Here is an 18,861-nt window from a genome sequence, read left to right on the forward strand (position 1 = left end):
AGAAAATACCTTACTATGAAGATTTCTGGCAGATTTCTATGAAAACATATTTATTAAATTGTTGAGAAATTGTAAAGAAGCAGGCTAGAGAAACAATAAAAACAGATATGGGATGGAAGCTCCAGAGCCCCTGCCTAGCCCTCGACTCTGACAAATAGCTGTGCTTCACTTCGTAAAGCAGAGGGAGAGACAGTATCTGTGAAACCTGTCCTTCCTTCCATGGCTCTGGCTATCAAGAAGAAACAGAGATTGGGTATTAGGTTATTGAAATATTGAAGGTTTATAGCCCGCTGCTACTAACCCACTGATAAAATATGTATTACTGGTATTAGTATAAAACTCCATATACTCTCAAAATTGGGTTTTCCTTTAGCCTTTTTGGTTACCAAATTTTGCATTTTGACCGTTTCATCCCCAACCTCGCCACCTCACGGAGTCACTAAGGAATCTCACACGAGTAGACACCAAGTGGAAGTGGAAACAACAAGAAGAATCAGCATTCTGGAGTATCAAGAGCGCTCTACTTGACAACACCACCCTGGTGTACTTCAACCCCGCCCAGCATTCAAAACTCCTCATAGATGCCAGCCCAGTGGGCCTAAGGGCGGTATTAGCACAAGAACCAGGAAGATAGGCTGCGCTGGCATTCACCAGCAAGTCTCTCTCACCCACCGAAGCACGCTACGCCCAGATAGAGAGGGAAGCTCTCACCATAAAGTGGGCATGCAGGCACTTCCACCTTTAGGTCTGGGGCCAACCCTTCAAGGTCATCACTGACCACCAGCTGCTGGTACCCCTCTTCATAGGATCGGCACCTCATCCACCCCCTTGAATCGAGTGATTGGCCATCAGCCTACAGCAGTACCTGATGGAGGGGATCTATCTATCAGGTACTAAGAACCCCGCAGACTTCCTCTCCCGACACCTAGCACTCCAGGAGGACCCAGAAGGGCTACCGAAAATTGAAGCAATGGAGGCGCACATCAACATGATCTCTGTGGCTGCATGCCCTAAAGCACTAACCCTAGCGGATATTGCACAAGCAGCAGAAGCTGACCCAGTCATCATCAAGGTGCGCAGCGCCATCCAAGGGGGAGAGTTGCAACACTTCCTAAGGGATGCCAATGAGAAGGCAGGACAGGGGAAAGAACATCTTGCCAAGATGTGGAGGATACGGAATGAGCTAAGTGTCACTCAGGAAGGAATCCTGCTGCGGGGTTCCTGCATTATAGTCCCAGCAACCCTACTTTATCACACCCCCAACTGGCTCACAGAGGACACTAAGGGGCCATGAAGATGAAAGCCAGAATGAGAGATAAGGTTTGGTTCCTCGGACTGGAGGAACAAGTGGAAGAGATGGTGAGATTGTGTCCAGCATGCCAACTGACCAGCGCGCCAGAACGCCCGGCACCCATCCCGACAGAACTGTCCATGAAAGCACCATGGGAGAAAATAAGCATAGACTTCGGGAGCTTTCCAAATTGCAGCAAGACATTAGTTTTAATGGACAGTTACTCAAAATATCCTGTGGTCTAAGTCATCATCTCCACTGCATTCACCTGAGTAGCCACCGTGTTGTAAAAGGTGTTTGCAATATTCGGATGCCCCGATGAAGTCAAGAGTGACAAAGGACTCCCTTTTCAAGGAGGGGAGTTTCAAGAGTTTATGCAGCTTCATGGAGTACAACACGGCCGGATCACACCCCAGAGGCTGCAAGCAAATGGAGGAATTGAAAGGTGCATGAGGACACTCAAAAAGACTCTCTAAATTGCAGTCGCCGAATGCACAGACCTAGAATGCCAACTACAGCTGTTTCAGTGGGATTACAGAAGCACGCCTCACAGCACCACACAACAAGCGCCCTGGATGCTCATGTTCAATGAACCATGGAGGGACACTATCCCCATGTGCCCTGGCGGGACACCCCCCACGTATTACAAGGAGGAAGCCCAAGAGCGGCGAGAGCGGCAGAATCGGGCAGCCAGCAACAAGTGAAGAGCCTGACACTACAGTTTGCAGCCAGGGGATTGAGTGGTCATCAAGGACAGGAGGCCGGGGAGGAAGTTCCAAACCCCATATGAACCCGGTCACTGGTCTGTGAGAGATGTAAAAGGGACCATGATGACGGTGGAAAAAGATGGAGAAATGATGACCAGGAACGTCTCTTGGTTCAAAGAAGTGGAAGGAGAACTGTTGACTCCAGCTAGAGAAGATGACACAACAATGAGTGAAGTAGAACCAGGGGATGACTAAAGGGGCCAGTGGGATGAACAGGTAGGTGATCAACCACCTCCACCATTGGTTAAGACCATCCAAGCACTAGGAATGAGGGACCCTGAGGCAGCCGAGGGCCCAGACGGCTGAGGTCAGCACCCCAGGTAACGCCTGTGAGAAAATCACTTCCCAAGCTCTCGGCGGAGAGATTTTGCATGCCAGACCACAAGACACTGTCCGAAGATAAGGAAAAGAGATAGAGTTGAGATGTGATGTGACAAGTTAGCAATCCTGTAGTTCTCCCGGCATGAGACCGAAAGTGTCCCACCCGCACTCTCAGGCGAGGCATGACCCAAGGATATAAATAAAGCAGGGGATGACTGCTCGTGGTCATTAGCCCACCAACTATAGTGTTGTGCGTGTATAGTTATTTGCTACCCGCATCCTTAGGCCTGGTCCATACCCCTCCCACCACACATCAAGAAGGAATATCACATTCGCAAGGATACTTGGATGTTAACTTCAATCTTTTGCTGCATGTCACGTCATGTCTAGCACAAACACAACATGCAATTACGGCAAGCCACGTGTCACAATCCACCACAACCATCTAAGGGATGGCGAGGGACTCCAGTTATGGAGGACTTTATACAGACAAAATCCAGAGACTTCTTTTCAATGGGTACAGTTAAAATGGCATGCGCCTATAACTACACTTTTGGCATACATCTAAGCGTCACTATACGTATCACCTGCTGAGAGGGCGTAGTCCACCTTCTATAGCATGTCACCTGTGTGTATCGCCGGGCTAGCAGAGCTCCGCTGATAGCACCATCATTCATGGCCTCATAGGTCACCAGAAACACGGATGTTTACCACAGTACAAACAAGGTACATGAATTCCTGAAGTTGTGTACTTCCGCAAATAATGCAGACGTGCGTTTTGAGGGAGGCGGCAAAACATTGTTCTGGCTGTTAAAATTCCTAAAGCATTGTCGAGCTTTCGAAAATTTCCAGCAGTTGGGAAATTGGAGTTTGATATTGATAGAGCACCAAGTTGTTTAAAAACTTGTAGGGGTGCATCATAATTGTCTGTAGTCAGCACCCACATATTTAGAGGATCCAACTAATGTTTGGTTTTAAAATTGAAGAACTAATCGAGAGTGTTTTAATATATAGAATTATGCTCATATCATTTATTGATGAATGTAGTGCTTAATCGAGAGAATAATGCTTTATGTATTTTAGGATTAATTGCTTTGTGTATGTAATGTGCATCGAGATTAAACGTGCCATATTAAAGTTGCAAGTGTAGCCTGTTTAAAGAGAAATGTAATGATTTAACATGAGAATAATGGGGCATATTATCAAGGGGCTTTATCTCCGCTTTTTTGCTTTAAAAGCCAAGAAAGCGGAGATAAAATTATCTCCCTATTACCAAGCTGTCGCTAACACCAGTTAGCGACAGCTAATAGGAGAGAGTGACCATCTTGGGCCCCGCTTTGCATGTCAGTGATATTTATCACTAATGACATGCAAAGTGGGCGTGCCAAGATGTTAGCGACTGAAAACAGTCGCTAACATCGCTATCTCCTATTACCAACTTTTGGAGATATTCGCGCTAAGCGCGAATATCTCCAAAAGCTAACACTTGCCCAGGAGCAGTTCTTAGCCATGTTATCCAATGGGAGGTGGATAACATGGCTAAGAGCATTTGCTCGATAATGCATGAATATCGCTGACTTTTCAGCGATATTCATGCATTGCGGCCGTTTTTTATCGCATATGCGATAAACCTTGCTAATAGCAAGGTTTATCTGCGATAAAAATCGCCGATGTGCGGCGATAATTTTTGTCTCTAAATAAGTTAGAGACAAAAATTATCTCTATTGGTTGGTAATATGCCCCAATGTTCGTTAACATAGAGAGTAATGTTAGGATTTATTAATGAAATACTTTTGTCGTCATATTAGAAATGCATTTAAAAGAGTAAAGGCCTGAGAGAAGAAAGGCTAGCAAAGCCTAACTGTGATTTTCTTAGCATGACAAGAAATGTCGAGCTGGAAAAATGCGTTGTGAAAGAAGCTTATGGTTGCAGTAGAATTTCGAATTGTAATTTGGGGCGTGCAGAGGGATCATTCTCATGCATTTCTTTTGCAGGTGCAAGGCCATGTGGCTTGTTAGGTAGAATGAGCCATTGTGTAGAAATTAGATTGGTAGGAGTGAAGACGAAAGGAATGTGCTGGCAGGTGCGTTTGCAAAATTTGGCGGAGAAGATGCCTGGGATCCAAGACACAGCAATGGTTTTTGGAAGTAGAAGGTTCGACACTGAAAAAGTATGAGGGGCTGTACCTGCTGAAGAAGGAGTGTCATGGGCGTACTCATTGTTTTTGGGAAAGTGCCCCGAGGGTGGAGAGTTAGTTCGGTCTTAGTGAAGCTAGGGTTGGGGTCAGTTGGGTTTAGACTGGGTCCTGTCTAAGGCAGTCCAATTGGATGTGCAGTTAGACATGGGTCTTAGTTTGGACTAGGCTGGAGAACTAAGGAGCATCCTAGAACGAGCATGGTAGTTTAAGCTATTTTCCTGGAAAGTGAATGTGCTTCATAGGGAGCCTTCACTGCTGACACCTTTTTCTCTTGCCTGGGAAGTATATTAAGTAGGGATGTCACTTTAGAATTAGTGTAGGGACAGAATAATCTTTTCTTTTCCACCCGAACAGATGCAGTCCATTTTTCCAGTAAGCACGGTGATTGCGTGTCTAACGATTCTAGAATTGACTTTGCTTTTTATTTTGAGTCGTCTGAGACTCTTGCGTAGGATTATGTTTGTATTAGTGCCAGTCTATTTCTTGAACCTCTTGCTGAGGTGTTTGTATGTTCAGTTATTTTTGGCTCTCTAATAAATTTTAAACTTTTCTTTGGAGTCAGTGGTCCTTTTAGATTAAAATGTATTGATTTAGAAAATCTGTCAAATGAGTATTAAATTTAAGAACGTCCTTCTCACTTCCATGCAGATTAAAGAGACCCGTCGACCTAGGGATTCCTCGAAGTGGAAAGGCAAAAATCTAGTTGGGAATCCCAGCGTCATCAATATTTAAAAGTTAAAACCTTTATGTAATGTTCCAAAATCGAAGGTTGAATCGAAGGTGTAATGTTCCAAAATCGAAGGCTGCAGAGAAAAACAGCCTCACCCCTTCCGAAATTTTACTGCACAACCCTTCAGAATATTACACAATAGTGCTTGCTTGAATTACATTTTACAATGAAATGATAATCACTAGGGAAGTCCTATATGGAATGTTTGCCAAATTGCCTTTACTTTTTTCAAATCACGGCGCACGAGAATGTAGGCAGAAACTGGAAATAGGGAAAATTAGGACGCAGCTATCAGTTCAAGAGTGATTAAGACACCCAGCTTTAAAGTGACTGTAGGAATATTTCTTCCAAAGTTTAAGAAACAACGTGTTTCCTGCTCACGTGCCAGCACAAGACATACCTCTGAGTTAATGGATGGCAGGAGCTGCTCCAGTGCCTGGGCTCTGAACCCAGTGCAGGGTCAGCTCAGCTTTCTGCAGCATTAATCATAAAAACCCGTGTCCTCGTGCTAATGAACAGGTCAGCTTCCGCATGCCCTTGGCTGACTCGAGCGCCGCATGATGAGCAGCAGAAATAAATGACCCAGTTGCGTGCTTCATCACATTCTGATAATGAGAACTGCTGCCTCACCAGGAAGTGAAACTAGAAGTTACTGTGTTGCTCATTTCGGTTGATGGCTCTGTACTAAATCACTGAGCAGAGTCTTAAAAGTACACGGTGGAGGCTCAATGTAAGCTGATGCTCTAAAACAGGGTTCTCCGAAGTCTGTCCTGGAGGGTCGGATACTTGCCATATGTTTAGCATATCCCCATTTAGACATATGTGGTATGGATCCGGCCATCCAGGACCGACTTTGGAGAACCCTAATCTAAAGGAAGGCATGGGTTCTTTATGAGAGCAATATTCAGAGGAGACATATGTTGGCGTTCTCAGGCCAAAGAGAATAACTGGTCCTTGATGTTTCCTTCTTGATTTACTAATTGTAGGACAGCGTGAAAAAGCCAGGGGGGGCACATCCATTGGAGTGGAGTGTCGCTCCACTTAAACTCCCACCCCTCCCCCCGAAAGCCCCAGTGATGAAAAATAAAACGGTTAACTTATTTATTACAATTTGTTTTTCATGCCCCATTCGATACAGAATGTCAGAACGGAGGGGGAGCCAATGCTGAGTGAAAGCAGCATGTCACTCAGCAGGGAGGCGGGTGGGCTGGCAAAGCACTGTTTAAAGTGTGCATGTCTTCTTGGCCACGGTCTTGCAATGGCTAGTTACACAGACGTAGTTTAAACTGCTCTAACCAAGCTGTCTTAATACAGCTGGTTTAAAGCTAACTAAAGCCTCCAGAGAGCTGTGGAGTGCTGAGTGAGGCTGCTCCCACCCATCGTAGGGCTGCTCTCATGCTGGTGAGAGCAGCCCTAGGATTGGCCAAGGGAGTTGCTGCTTCCAGTTCCAGTTCTTGCCAGAGAAGAGGTCCAGAACGGAGGACGTTATGTTACTGTAAGGTAAATTTATATTTTTATGTACGTAATTTGCTCACACCGTTTTTTTTTAATCTATGTCATTTTTGCACTTTTTTTCTAAATAATTTAAACACGCGGTGTAGATGCAAGCCTCCATTTGAAAAAGCTAATAAGTCAATAAGGAGATGGCCTCAAAAGCATAAGTATTTGGAAAGTCGTACCGGCATTGTGTAGTGCCAAATGAGAGTTGGGGGGAAGATATGTCCATTTCTCCTGTGAAACATGAACTGCACAGCACATGCAGCAAAGCCTCTGCATCTTTATTCCTGATCAGAAAAACACAGGACAGCATCAGAGCCTCACCATTTCTGACTGATGTTCGATATGTTGCCACCAGAACATGCAATGTCACCATTAGTACCTCACGCATCTTTACATCTGACTGAGATGGGCACCAAGGGAATATAGCTTGAGGAGCACACCGTCACAGGGGACTTTGTGCTCTCCTCAACAGAGAAAGCTGAGTGATCCTGGTAACAGAGCTCTTTATAACATGTGTGCAAAGGAAAGTGGGCTTTGGCTAGGACTCCTTGACTCTCTGTGTGGTGTAGGCAAGCAGCTTAATGGATGGGAGGTGTGTGGGGGAGGGGGTTTGGGGTCTAGATATAGTACTCCATTCAAGGGAAGCTTAAGTTACCTAACTATTTTATTACCATTTCATATATAAAAAGTGTAATGATCTTGTAGGTAGTTACAAGAAAATAGAAAGCACACAAAACACAGCACCCAACTGTAATGCACTAATGATACGTTGAACTGCCAATTACACAAGAGAATGATACCTTCATGTGGAATCAATTAAAGCAGATGTAATCACATTATACAGAAATAAGACCAGTGCCAGTATATGTACACTTTATATAATTATCGTGAAGATCTAATGTCCTTCAAGCTCAAATGCTGATGAAGCTTTAGTGTTTGTGAAGCTTGAAACACACCTCAATTAGAAAGACACAGAACCAATGCCAATGTTCACAAAACTGCAGCTGAATCAAGGGTCACAGTTGTCATTCCACAATTGCTTACTTGCTATATATTTGGTACTTATTAAAGTTCTGAACTCTACAGGTTCGGATACATCAAACCTATACACTGCACACAACAGCACTACAGTGCCGAGGCTACTTGAAAAGAAAGAAGACAGTGCTTAGAAATTCTGGCTGCTGACCTGTGGATTCCAAAAGTGAAGAGGTACCATTGGGGGCAACAAGCCCAAGCCTGTACTCAGCAATAAAGGGTTTCTGGATTCTGGTGTCTTGCTAGCCACCGAGGTGTTGAACAATTAGATTTGCCAGGTCAAGCGAGCAACAGATGAAATATCAGAAAACAACAAGTGAGTATGGGTGAGACAGGTGTTTGTGCCACTAACTGACCTGCATTTCAAGCAATCCATCTCCCAAGGTGTCCATTTTTGTCTCTTCGTAAGGGTGCTATGCGCTCACTGGATGCTCGTGAACACTGGCAGTCATTTAGGTCATTTATTCCGCAGCCTTTCAGTGAAGAATATAGTGGTCTTAAAAGTGGTGCATCGATTCTCTGGCCTGGCTGGTGGATTGCATGTTGGTATGGGGGTATAATGAAGCAAGGCAGTCAAACAGGGCCTAAGTCCGCGTTTGAACTTAGCCCTAGTTAAGAAGTGGACTGCTGGAGGTCCACACTCTGGATACACTGACAGCACAAGTCCAACTCAGGTAAAAGTCCAAAAGATGTTCAGTGATCTTCGGGGCAGGTTCAGCTTATAATACTAAATGTGGTCAAGTACATCATGTCAGTTCAAAAGACCTATGATGAGTCTAGGTCAGTATTTTCTCCTCAGAGAAATATGAAAGGTCATCTTCTGTAAGGCACTTCCGGTAGACATGTGCACCTTCAATGGACAGCTGAGGTGGCTGATTATGTGGATTCCCTTCATATAGGTAAGCAAACGAAGAAAAAAGAAATAGCCGGAACAATACATGGTAAATGGGGTTGGCCTCTTCTACCTTGCAACCATATTTCTTACATGAAAGTAAGCATTTGCGATTGTAGTGAACCAAACTGCAAACTGGGGGAGCGTGATCTCAGCCTTAATATAGGTGGTAATTGAGATCCCAGAAAGTTAAACAATCTAGTCCTGAAAAAGTAAAAGAAGATTTCTAGGAGGTATTCTGTGGTTACCCTTAGTAGCTTTTCACAAATGACAGGCTACTCTCTGTGAAAACAGTATGTATATTGTTTATTCATAACTAATAAAAACAGCATAAATGTCCAAATTAATACTGAATGTAAAAGCAATGACGTAATCAATAAAACAACATGACAGAGGCTCTGGGGATCAGAAGATAATAATTTTGTAAGAAATAGAAAACAATGTGGAACTCAAAAGTAAATATCAGTAGTTACGGCTCAGGTGCTCGTAATCTAATGAAATGAAAATGAAATAGAGTATTTTTAAATGAAATACAATATATGATATAGCGCACAGCTACTCAAACTAGAGTGTCCTGGCGCGTGACAGCAGAAGGAAAGGGAGCGTAAAAGGACAAATTAGTTATTAAAAAGCCAGTTTTTTAGTGTTCTTCCTGAAGGGGAGTAGGTCTGTGGTTAGCCTCGGAGACTCAGGGAGACTATTCCACAGTTATGCACCTAAAAAGCCAAAGGATATACCTTCAATGCAGGTGCGGCATATTTTAGGCACAATGGCCAAATTGGCATTAGAAGATCTTAGTGGTCTGGACATTATGTAACAATTTATGCGCTTGTTCAGGAAGCCTGGTCCTAAGCTGTAGAAAGCTTTAAAAAAGATGGTCATAGCTTTAAAATTAATCTGTTCCTTTATGCTGATGCCAGTGTAGAAACTTTAGAATAGGGGTCATACTAGATCTGGGTTTGGATCTCAGGATGGCTCTGGCCGCAGCGTTTTGTACCACTTGTAGGTGCTGGAGAAGTGACTTGGGAAGACCGAGGTACAAGCTGTTGGCTTAGTCAAGCTTTGATGTCACCAAAGCCTGCACCACGGTCTTTCTGCTCTCAAGTGGTAGCAGTGTCTACATAACCCTTTAGGCCAAACTCAATTGAAGAAACATTCAGTAAAGAGCCTAGAGGAGCCCCAGCTCAACAGTTTTCCCTTTTGACCTAGTGACAAGTGACAAGGGAGAGGAGTTGGCCTAACGGCTAAGGCGCTCGACCTCGGACCTGGGGATCTGGGTTCGAGTCTCGGTAACGACGCCAAAACCTCCTGTGATTCTGGGCAAATCACTTAATCTCCCCGTGCCTAAAAATGAAAGTGTGTGTCCTCATGTAAAAAACGTAACTTGTGCTATGTAAAGCGCTCTGATACCTGATTCGGTTTGGGTCTAGTTCGCACTATATAAAACTCTACAAAAAAAAAAAAAGATGGAAGTTTAAGAGCCATATTCATTAAAAGGTTGCGTCGCTTTTGCACCACTTGATGGGGTGCATGTGCGGTGTAACCCTTAAATGTGATTTGTCAAGACACCGAGGCCACTTAGGTTGGTGTGTAGGTGTTCCCATGCAATACCTATACATGTGGATGCTTTCCAGACTTACTATAAGTAGTAGATCTGGGAATGTGCCAAAACTGCTATGCCTCCCAAGGTGAGTTCTAACGAGGAGAAATATGTTTATATCTCCTAGTTTTTTCCTCTTTCTATGTGTGCTGCATTCTGCAGCACACTAGAAAGAGAAACATGTCTCAGTGGATAGTTTTTGTACAGGAAAGTTCTCATTCCTACACAAAAACAATCCTGCCTAGAGCTCAGGTACCCATGACCATGGTGCAAGAGTGACTGCATAGGCGCTAGGCAGCACATTGTGCGCCAGCGGTGGGAAAGGGCAAGAATGTGCTGTATTATGTTAAATACAGCACAATTCTGCCCTTTCCCTGTCATGCAGCTGGCTTGCTGTGTTGTGCGGCATCACATATTGATAAATATGCCCCAAGAGAGATTTTCAAGCAGTACCATGTATGATGCTGTGGCCTCATGATGGGCTTCATGAGCTCAGACAGTTAAATTCTGAAGCTCTGCTAAAGCTTTGAACTGTTTTACCAAAAGCTGTGACTCGGGTGAATTTTAAAACTGTAACCACTCATTTTATTGTACCATTGGATCACTTTTTTTCCACTCTCCTGCTCTGCACTGTTAGTTTTTTGTAAGTCGAAATTTTGCAGAAGGGCAAGGATGAGAGCTACTGTTAGCCATAGCCCAGCAAGGTCATATACCGATGTGATACTGTGTGAGGCAGTCTAGTGTTTTGGGGGCGGAGCTAAAGGTGAACATGAACAGGAGGAGTCCCGGGGACGGAGAAAGGACAGTTAGAGTAGGGATGAGCAAGTGAGAGGATGTAATAAAAAGTATTGCTCATATCCTCCCTGTGTCCGGTGTCTTCATGGCAGGGAAGACACGACATCTGGCGACGAGGGTGGGATCGAGCGCGCTGTGCCCCGCGCCGATCCTTGAAGCTGTGTGACCCTGTTCCAGGGTCCGCGGGACTGTGCAGCCGCCGTCGTGACAATACGCCGCGAGAAAACAACGCGGCGGAGCCTCAGCCGACGGAAACGCTTCTGGGACCGAAGCTCCGTGGTTTGGAAGCTGTGTGGAGTGCACCTGTGCGAGCGCAGTCGTGCGCTGAAGAGCGGTGCCTGTGAGTGCGAGGATGCGCTGAGGTCTGGGTGTCCACCCCAGCCTCGTGACCTGAAGAATCTGCTGCCTGAAGCTGGTGATTAAATACCCCAGATGCTTGAGGGTTGAAGGATGCGGTAGCGACGTCGGGAGCCCGCCCCGGTCCTACCTGATGTGGGGAGATCCAGCGCGAGTGAAAGCGGCAGAGAGCGGAGGCCCCAGCATCCAGTGTGGACCTCACATGCCCGGTGATTGTCTGAAGCCTGCCGGTAATTGAATTTCATGAGAGGGAGCCAAATCTCGTGAGAAACGAGATTTCAAGTATGGTGGCCATCTTGAGGTCAGGCTGTTCCCACCAATCCCCTGCTGAGGCCAAGGAGCGGCCATTTTGAAGTCAGGCAACCTCCAGTTTTGCTATCAAGCACAAGCAAGTGCAAGAGTTCACAATAAATAAGCATGAGTAAATGCAAAAGGGAAACCAGGAAACAAGCACAAGCCAATACAAAAGGCTAAACAAGTAAACAAGCACAAGCAAATGCAAGAGGTGAAATAAGAAAACAAGCACAAGCGAATGCAAGAGATAGACACAATCAAACACGAGCAAATTCAAGAGGTTAAATAAGAAAACAAGCACAAGCGAATGCAAGAGATAGACATCAAAGAAGCACGAGCAAATGTAAGAGGTGCAGTAAGAAAACAAAGCACAAGCAAATGCAAGAGATAGACAAAGGCAACAGTAAAGACAAATGAGCACGAGCCAAGACAAGACTCAACTAAACAAGCGCAAGGAAACGCAAAGTGTGAACACAAGAAGCACAAGTAAATACAAATTCTGAAAGCCACACACACAAGCAAATGCCAGTTGCGAATGCAACAAGCCCCAGCTCATGCAAGTGTCAAACGCAACAAAGCCTGAGCAAAGGCAAGTCCCAAATTAAACTTTTAGCACCACGTGAAGATAAATGGTTAACAGTAAAAGAAGCTAAGAAAATAAATGATCTAAAAGCAGGAATAAACAAATATCAAAGAAGCCTTCTCTCATCAACTAAGTGACTGGATAACCTGCACTAGTATAGAACGGCCATTTTGAACTCAGGAAATCCAAGCTTAACTCACTGAAGCATACCAAGACAGTCGTGCCAAGGGCGGACAAAATACAGTAGTAACCCGGGAGCGGCGAATCTTACCAAAATCAAAGGAAACGACCAAACAAAGGATCTCGGCCAAGGAGGGTCAGCAAAGAAGACGGGAAGCAAAGTGAACAGTCCCGTGACATTCCACCATCATGTCGGTGAGAAAAGAAACACATAAATCTAACCCCTGCATTGGAGTACCACCCACAGTGACACAGACCAGCCACCAGAGTTTGGGTCCCAAATGGAACCGGTGGTTTGAATCACTGGATGCATTTCTTGAAACAACCGGAGAGCGAAGAGATAGCAAACGTCTACTACTATTACTACTTCAACTGGTGCGTCACGAAGGCCGACGCCTAATCAGAACATTTTCAGCAAAGGACACAGAGACATATAGAAAACTCAAAGAGACAATACGCGCTCATTCCAACACAAAGGAAGATCATGAACGCATCGTCTTCAACGCAGCACGGCAGGAACCAGGGGAATCATTACCGAACTTCATTACAAGACTGCAAAGTCTGGTACAATGCTGCCATTTCAATACATTCACAAATGAGGAAGCAATTCGACTCCGGGTAATCGAGGGCTGTTTAAAACCTGATACAAAGCGCAAGATCCTTCAAGGGCAGTTCTCGCTAAAGGAAATCATCAGGAGTGCCGAAGCTGGAGAGTGGGCCCAAGCAAGAGAATTATCACGAGAATTGCGCCTTCATGCAAGAAGGGAAGACTTGTCTATAGGGATGTCTATATAGGTGCTCTATAGAGGTGCTCTAGTCCCCATACTGCCAGACGTTTCTCTGTAAGTATGTGAAATGTGAGCACACCCATAGCAATTCCATATGGGGTCCGTGCACGAACCTATGGACAATGGTATTGCTTTGTCTTTTAGTTTTTGTTATTGTTTTCTGTAAAATAACCAAAACAGAATAGAACAATTGACAGTATCTGGCGGTTGCGGTGAATTTCAGCATTAGGTTCTATTATGAATTTAAAACCTTGAGAGAGGCTGCTATGTGTCGTATTATCCATCATTCCCGGCCCCACCCAAGGGTGTGTCCCTGCTGGATTGGGTAGGATGGGAAGGGATGGAGAGGGCTCGATTTATGGGTCTGTTGGGAGAGGTCATTGCTAATCAGCTTGCAGGCAGGAGAGTAGTGTGTGGGTTGGCCTGAGAACTATTTTGGTGTCTCTGCCGTGTACCAGTAGGGGACCCCCAATGGGAGATCATAAGAAGCCTGCATGGGTACTGTGCCAGGGATCATCTTCCACAGCTTGTTTAACTGGCTGAGGGGCAAGGTGTTGCAGTTGCTATCTGTCAGTGAGGAGGGTTGGGGTCCTGCTGATGGGTTCTGTTGTGTGGGGAGTCGCCCCCTGGGCCAAGTCAGAGGCCTTCTCGCTGGATTGGTCTAATGCCTGCATCCTTCCAAGAATGATACTCCAAATTTCCAAGTCTCAGCATTTTCATCTGTTCGGACAGCGCTTAAATGGAGTTCCTCCGCAATTCCCCATTCACGCAGGTCTGCCTTCCACTTCAACGGTAGAGGGGCGGTGGTCTGTTTCCAGTGGATGGGTATGCAGCGTTTCACCGGCACCAATCCTAGCATGGTGAATTTATACTGCATAATGACAGTAAGCCCAGCAAGCAGTGCTTAATTGACATCTCAACTGGGTGTTTCATCGCATTCTGCAGCATGTCCAGGATCGTGGTCTAGTATGAGCAAAGCACAGCAATAGGAAGAACAGAGAACTGACCTACCCGTCAAAACTGGGCTGCACCTATTGCAGGTCTTGGACTGCAGGTGACATCTCAGCCAAAAATGCTGACAGCACCACCCAATTCAAAAAAGTTACTTTTATGCAAAGTCTACTTAATGTGTGCCAATGGTTGCTGGTGGGCACATCTGCCATTTCTTTCAATTGGTCGGTCACTTTGGCACTTTCTGCACTTTCCGTGTCTGTAGAGCAGCAAGAACCAACACATCATCAGTCCCTCTTATATTTTCACTAAAGTAACGGAAGCAGACGATGGAGCACACACAGTGTTTAGTCGCCATTCAGTATATCAACCGCCCAAGTTTTATTTCAATGCAGCATAGTGGAAATAAAGGAACTATAGTTCACATTTTTGGACAGTGTACATATTGACTCACCAGCAGGCAACTATCAGTGGTGGTCAGGTGCTCCAGCTGGTAGTGGTGCTGTAGCCCTGATCACAAAGTGGTACAAATAAGGTCTGCCACCCTAATTTTACGGACTTCCAATTATGTTTTTACAAAGTAAGCGGTGCATTCAAGCATACTACAAAGAAGATGCATAGGACTCATCATTTGAGCTGAGACTAGGAAAAGTAAGAAATTGAGATGTGTTGTACTGATAAATATAAACTCAATCACTTTTATATGGGCCACACGTACTGTGTGGTCCATACCATATAACAGTGGTTGAGTTTATATTTATGTTGCCCACAAGAAGCATGATGAGGAATGTCGAGCGTCCACTCTGAAGACAGAACTTCTCTAAGGCCAACAACTGTGAGGATAAATATTTTAGACGTGTATAAATCTTTAACATAAAGAGTGCTCTTCGAAATTACACACATATTTAAAATCTTACTTATAAGGTTTGCTTCTCTTTTTTAACCTTCACAATCATTTTACACTTACCAAATTGACGAAGGTCCAAACAGAAATTAGCTCCTTCAACCATGGTAGTATTTCGGCAAATGGTCCACAGATTGAAATACATGTAGACAGGCAGTGAGGTGAATGCAGTGACCCCGAGCCAGGCCAGCATGAAGATGTACGTCAGCATAATGAACTGCAACACAGGAAGAGAAGGAAAAACATCAGCAATCAATGACACAAAAGCTATTAGGATGACATTAGGAGTGGATTTCGAAGGGATTCATGGTATGATTATATTTGGAGCAGAGAGCAGAACCTCAGGCATCAATGTGAACGGTACACACACTTTTATTTACATACACACAGTGTTAATGGTGAGCGGGTGCACTTTTTCTGCTGTGCTCCTTTGTTTCAGTAGCAGGCTAACTGAGATAATAACTCTTCTGAGTTGCAGCTATCTCTTTATGGTTTGTCACTTTTCGTGCAATGCTTGTGTTAGTGTCGGAATAGTGTTAATTGCGCCAACATATTCAGAGTACTTGGCCAACATCCGGGTGTCTCTATAGGGGAGAAACAAGGGACACATGCCTCAGCTCTATTTGTTCATTGTGCACCAGCTACTATTTCCTAGAGTAACATATCTGCTGCATTGCCATGGGATCATGCAGGGCAGCACAAGGCAAAGCAAGGGCTTCAGTGAGACTTACTAAGCCACGCAATGCCACATTGCATGACTCCTTGTAGCTTAGTAAATCTGGAGTAACTCAAGGCAGTGCAAGTCACTGACTTGTGTTTCTCTGCCCTGGGAAGGCATTCCATGGGTGGGGCGTGGTTATTTCCACAGATTCACCTATGGATTTTGGCGCATTCCTAGATTTACTAAGACTAGTAAACCTGGGAATTCCTCACAATGCTACACCTTCCCAGGTGAGGCATAGCAAGGAGAGATCTTTTTATTTCTCCTTGTTTTTTCTTTTTCTTCGTGTGCTACAGTTTGAAAGGAAAACGCCTGAATGTAATACAGGCACCCTTGCACCATGACGTAAGGATGCCTGTGTTGGCACCAGGTGCACTCTTAGTAGCTATGGCAGATTCCGGTCCTCTCCCTATCGCACAACATAGAGCAGCAAGTTGGCTTGCTACGTTGCATTGTGGGATTTCTTATTAAATCTTCTCTTAGATGTGCGAGGAGAGGACACAGTACATCTTGTTCACACATTAATCAGTCCAACTACCTTTCATTGCAAAGCAAAGTTATTTGCTTAAATTGTTTAAATCTGACTATGTATGAGTTTTTATATGTATATTCATGTTTAGATATACACATATAACGTCAAATCTAAATACTGTAAGAAAATGTACACACATTAATAAATAAATATTTAGGTTCACTGAAAAAATCAAAGGTTAAGAAGACACTATGGTTAGGTGAAAACATCAGGTAAAACAATGTTTAAAACTAAGAAAACCACCGCAATTCACTAGTTATAGTTATCTCAAGTAACTCTAATTCATGCCATAAATAACTATAACTTGCACCCTCATCATGCACCGTATTGTTATCAATGATGTAATGTCAGATGTTATTAAAGCAGTCGTTTAACATGTCATGAGTGTTGTATTATGAGGGTAGCTGCATACATTTATAAAACTTTGTTGGTGGCCCCACCAGTTATCTTTAAGGCTCACTGTGTGTCCCCTTAAAATGAACCGTTAGTGATGCCACTGCATCACAAGGTCTCCGCTCAGCTCTAGATGTACATTTGCTCATGCAATATAGGCCTGCATGAAAAATTGGAGCACATCATTGTGTGAATAAGGAAAAATTGTTAAGCACCTTATTAAGGAAGATGTGTATGCCAATTTTGCAATCAACTGCACAGGTGCTACGGGAGACATATTTGTGGCACGGTAGGAGTTGCACTAATGCTCAAAGCTGAACTCAGGTGCCTTCTTTGAAATTTGTACTCAGATCACACCCTCCAACGGTGTTTCCAACACAAGGATAATCACCCAAGAGTAAGCTTGTAAGATGTTTAAATCTGCGGTAATGGCACACCTTAAGTGAAGGAATATCACACAATAGTTCGCTTGCGTGCCCCTGGTTTCCTTTGGCATTAGGATTTTTTACAAAGTTAGGTCACACTATTTTAGTTAAGCTGACTATGCATGATAACAATGGCTGTTTATACTGTTCAGAGCCTTTTAAGCCCCCTTTGCATATGAACATTGATTGCCATTTTAATTTGAACCGATTTCTGCCATGAAGTCCCAACATGCATCAAATGAGTACCTGTAATTCCGGGCATCAATATTGTCTATAGTTTGTATTGTTCTAACACAAAGCCATTGCAGGAGAGGAATAAACTCTTGATGGGTTGAATTTTTTGCATAATGATAATTAGTAAGATGAAAGCCAGAGTAGGAGTGGTGTTTCCTGGAAATAAAGATCAGGAACACAAGATGTGCGAGCCCCATGCAAACGTACTGCTAAGCGAGTCCTTTGTGCATTCATAATCCAATCATATTATGTACTATACCACATTATATAGTTGATTGAGTTGACAAACCACGGCTGGTAACAAATTTGGACTACCAACATAATATTGATGCATAAAATATTGATATACAAAAAAACCAACATTAAATATTGAAAAAAATATCTACTTCATATACTTGAGAAGTAAAACCACAAATTAATATATAACACCCATATTGTTTTAAACCTATATCGAAAGCAGGAATAATAGAGTCAAAAATATTGTTACCTTTAAATAAACACATAATATGCCAAAAATATTGATGCACACAATATCTACTACAATATCACCCTAAACAATTAAATAAGCATTAAAAATATAAAAAAAACAATTTATACATAAAGTAATACTGGTAATAAACCTAAAACATTTTATTAAAATTCTAAAATTGAATTACATCAACAAAATAGTTACCAATCAACCTAATAAATTATATACCTTAAATCACACTAATACAATAAAAGAATATTACCACTATCTACAAACATTTAAACAACACCCTAAATATATATATATCAAAATGTACGGAAAAACGATATATCTTACATTAAAAACCAAAAATAACATTAACTTAGAAAGGCACTACTAATCAAAAAATTCAAACTCAAACTAAATCAACCAATACAATTATAAACAACTTTAACCAATAAAATCACACAAAAAATCCAATCAACAATATATAAACACACTAATTTAAACAAATAAATATTTCAAAACAGACATATGCTGCTTAATTCTCTCACCAATGCATTAAACGGAAAATATATATATTGCAACAACTACTTAAACAAGTGTGTTAAACTTACATTTAACCTACAAAAAAATGACAAAAAAACGACTAAATAAAGTATACATAAATCATTTCAAAATTGTCAACTCACCCAAATAGATAGTAAAAATCAACCTAAAGACCTCAATCTCTACATATTACCACCAATTTAACAGTTAAAATCAAGCTACATTTTTTTTTTCATCCAATAGAAAATAAGACACCTGCTCCACATTAGAACACCCCAACAGAAAAGCTGCAAAACTGTCTAAAACATATTAACAGAACATACATGTAAGTATACAAAGTAGTAGTGAATGCATAATTTTACATTCATATAAC

The 18,861-nt window shown here is 43.1% G+C and overlaps 1 protein-coding gene across 1 annotated transcript in view; it reads right to left on the reverse strand.

Annotated features, from left to right (window-relative positions):
* GPM6A (glycoprotein M6A) overlaps positions 1–18,861 on the reverse strand; it is a 536,789-nt gene that overhangs the window by 141,449 nt on the left and 376,479 nt on the right. Inside the window, exon 4 of the mRNA XM_078677082.1 lies at positions 15,250–15,403. Coding sequence (XP_078533208.1) covers positions 15,250–15,403 — 154 coding nt within the window. The remainder of the gene's footprint in view (positions 1–15,249; positions 15,404–18,861) is intronic.

The sequence above is a fragment of the Lissotriton helveticus genome, chromosome 2_1, assembly GCF_964261635.1.
Source record: "Lissotriton helveticus chromosome 2_1, aLisHel1.1, whole genome shotgun sequence".
In the NCBI taxonomy this organism is placed as follows: domain Eukaryota; kingdom Metazoa; phylum Chordata; class Amphibia; order Caudata; family Salamandridae; genus Lissotriton; species Lissotriton helveticus.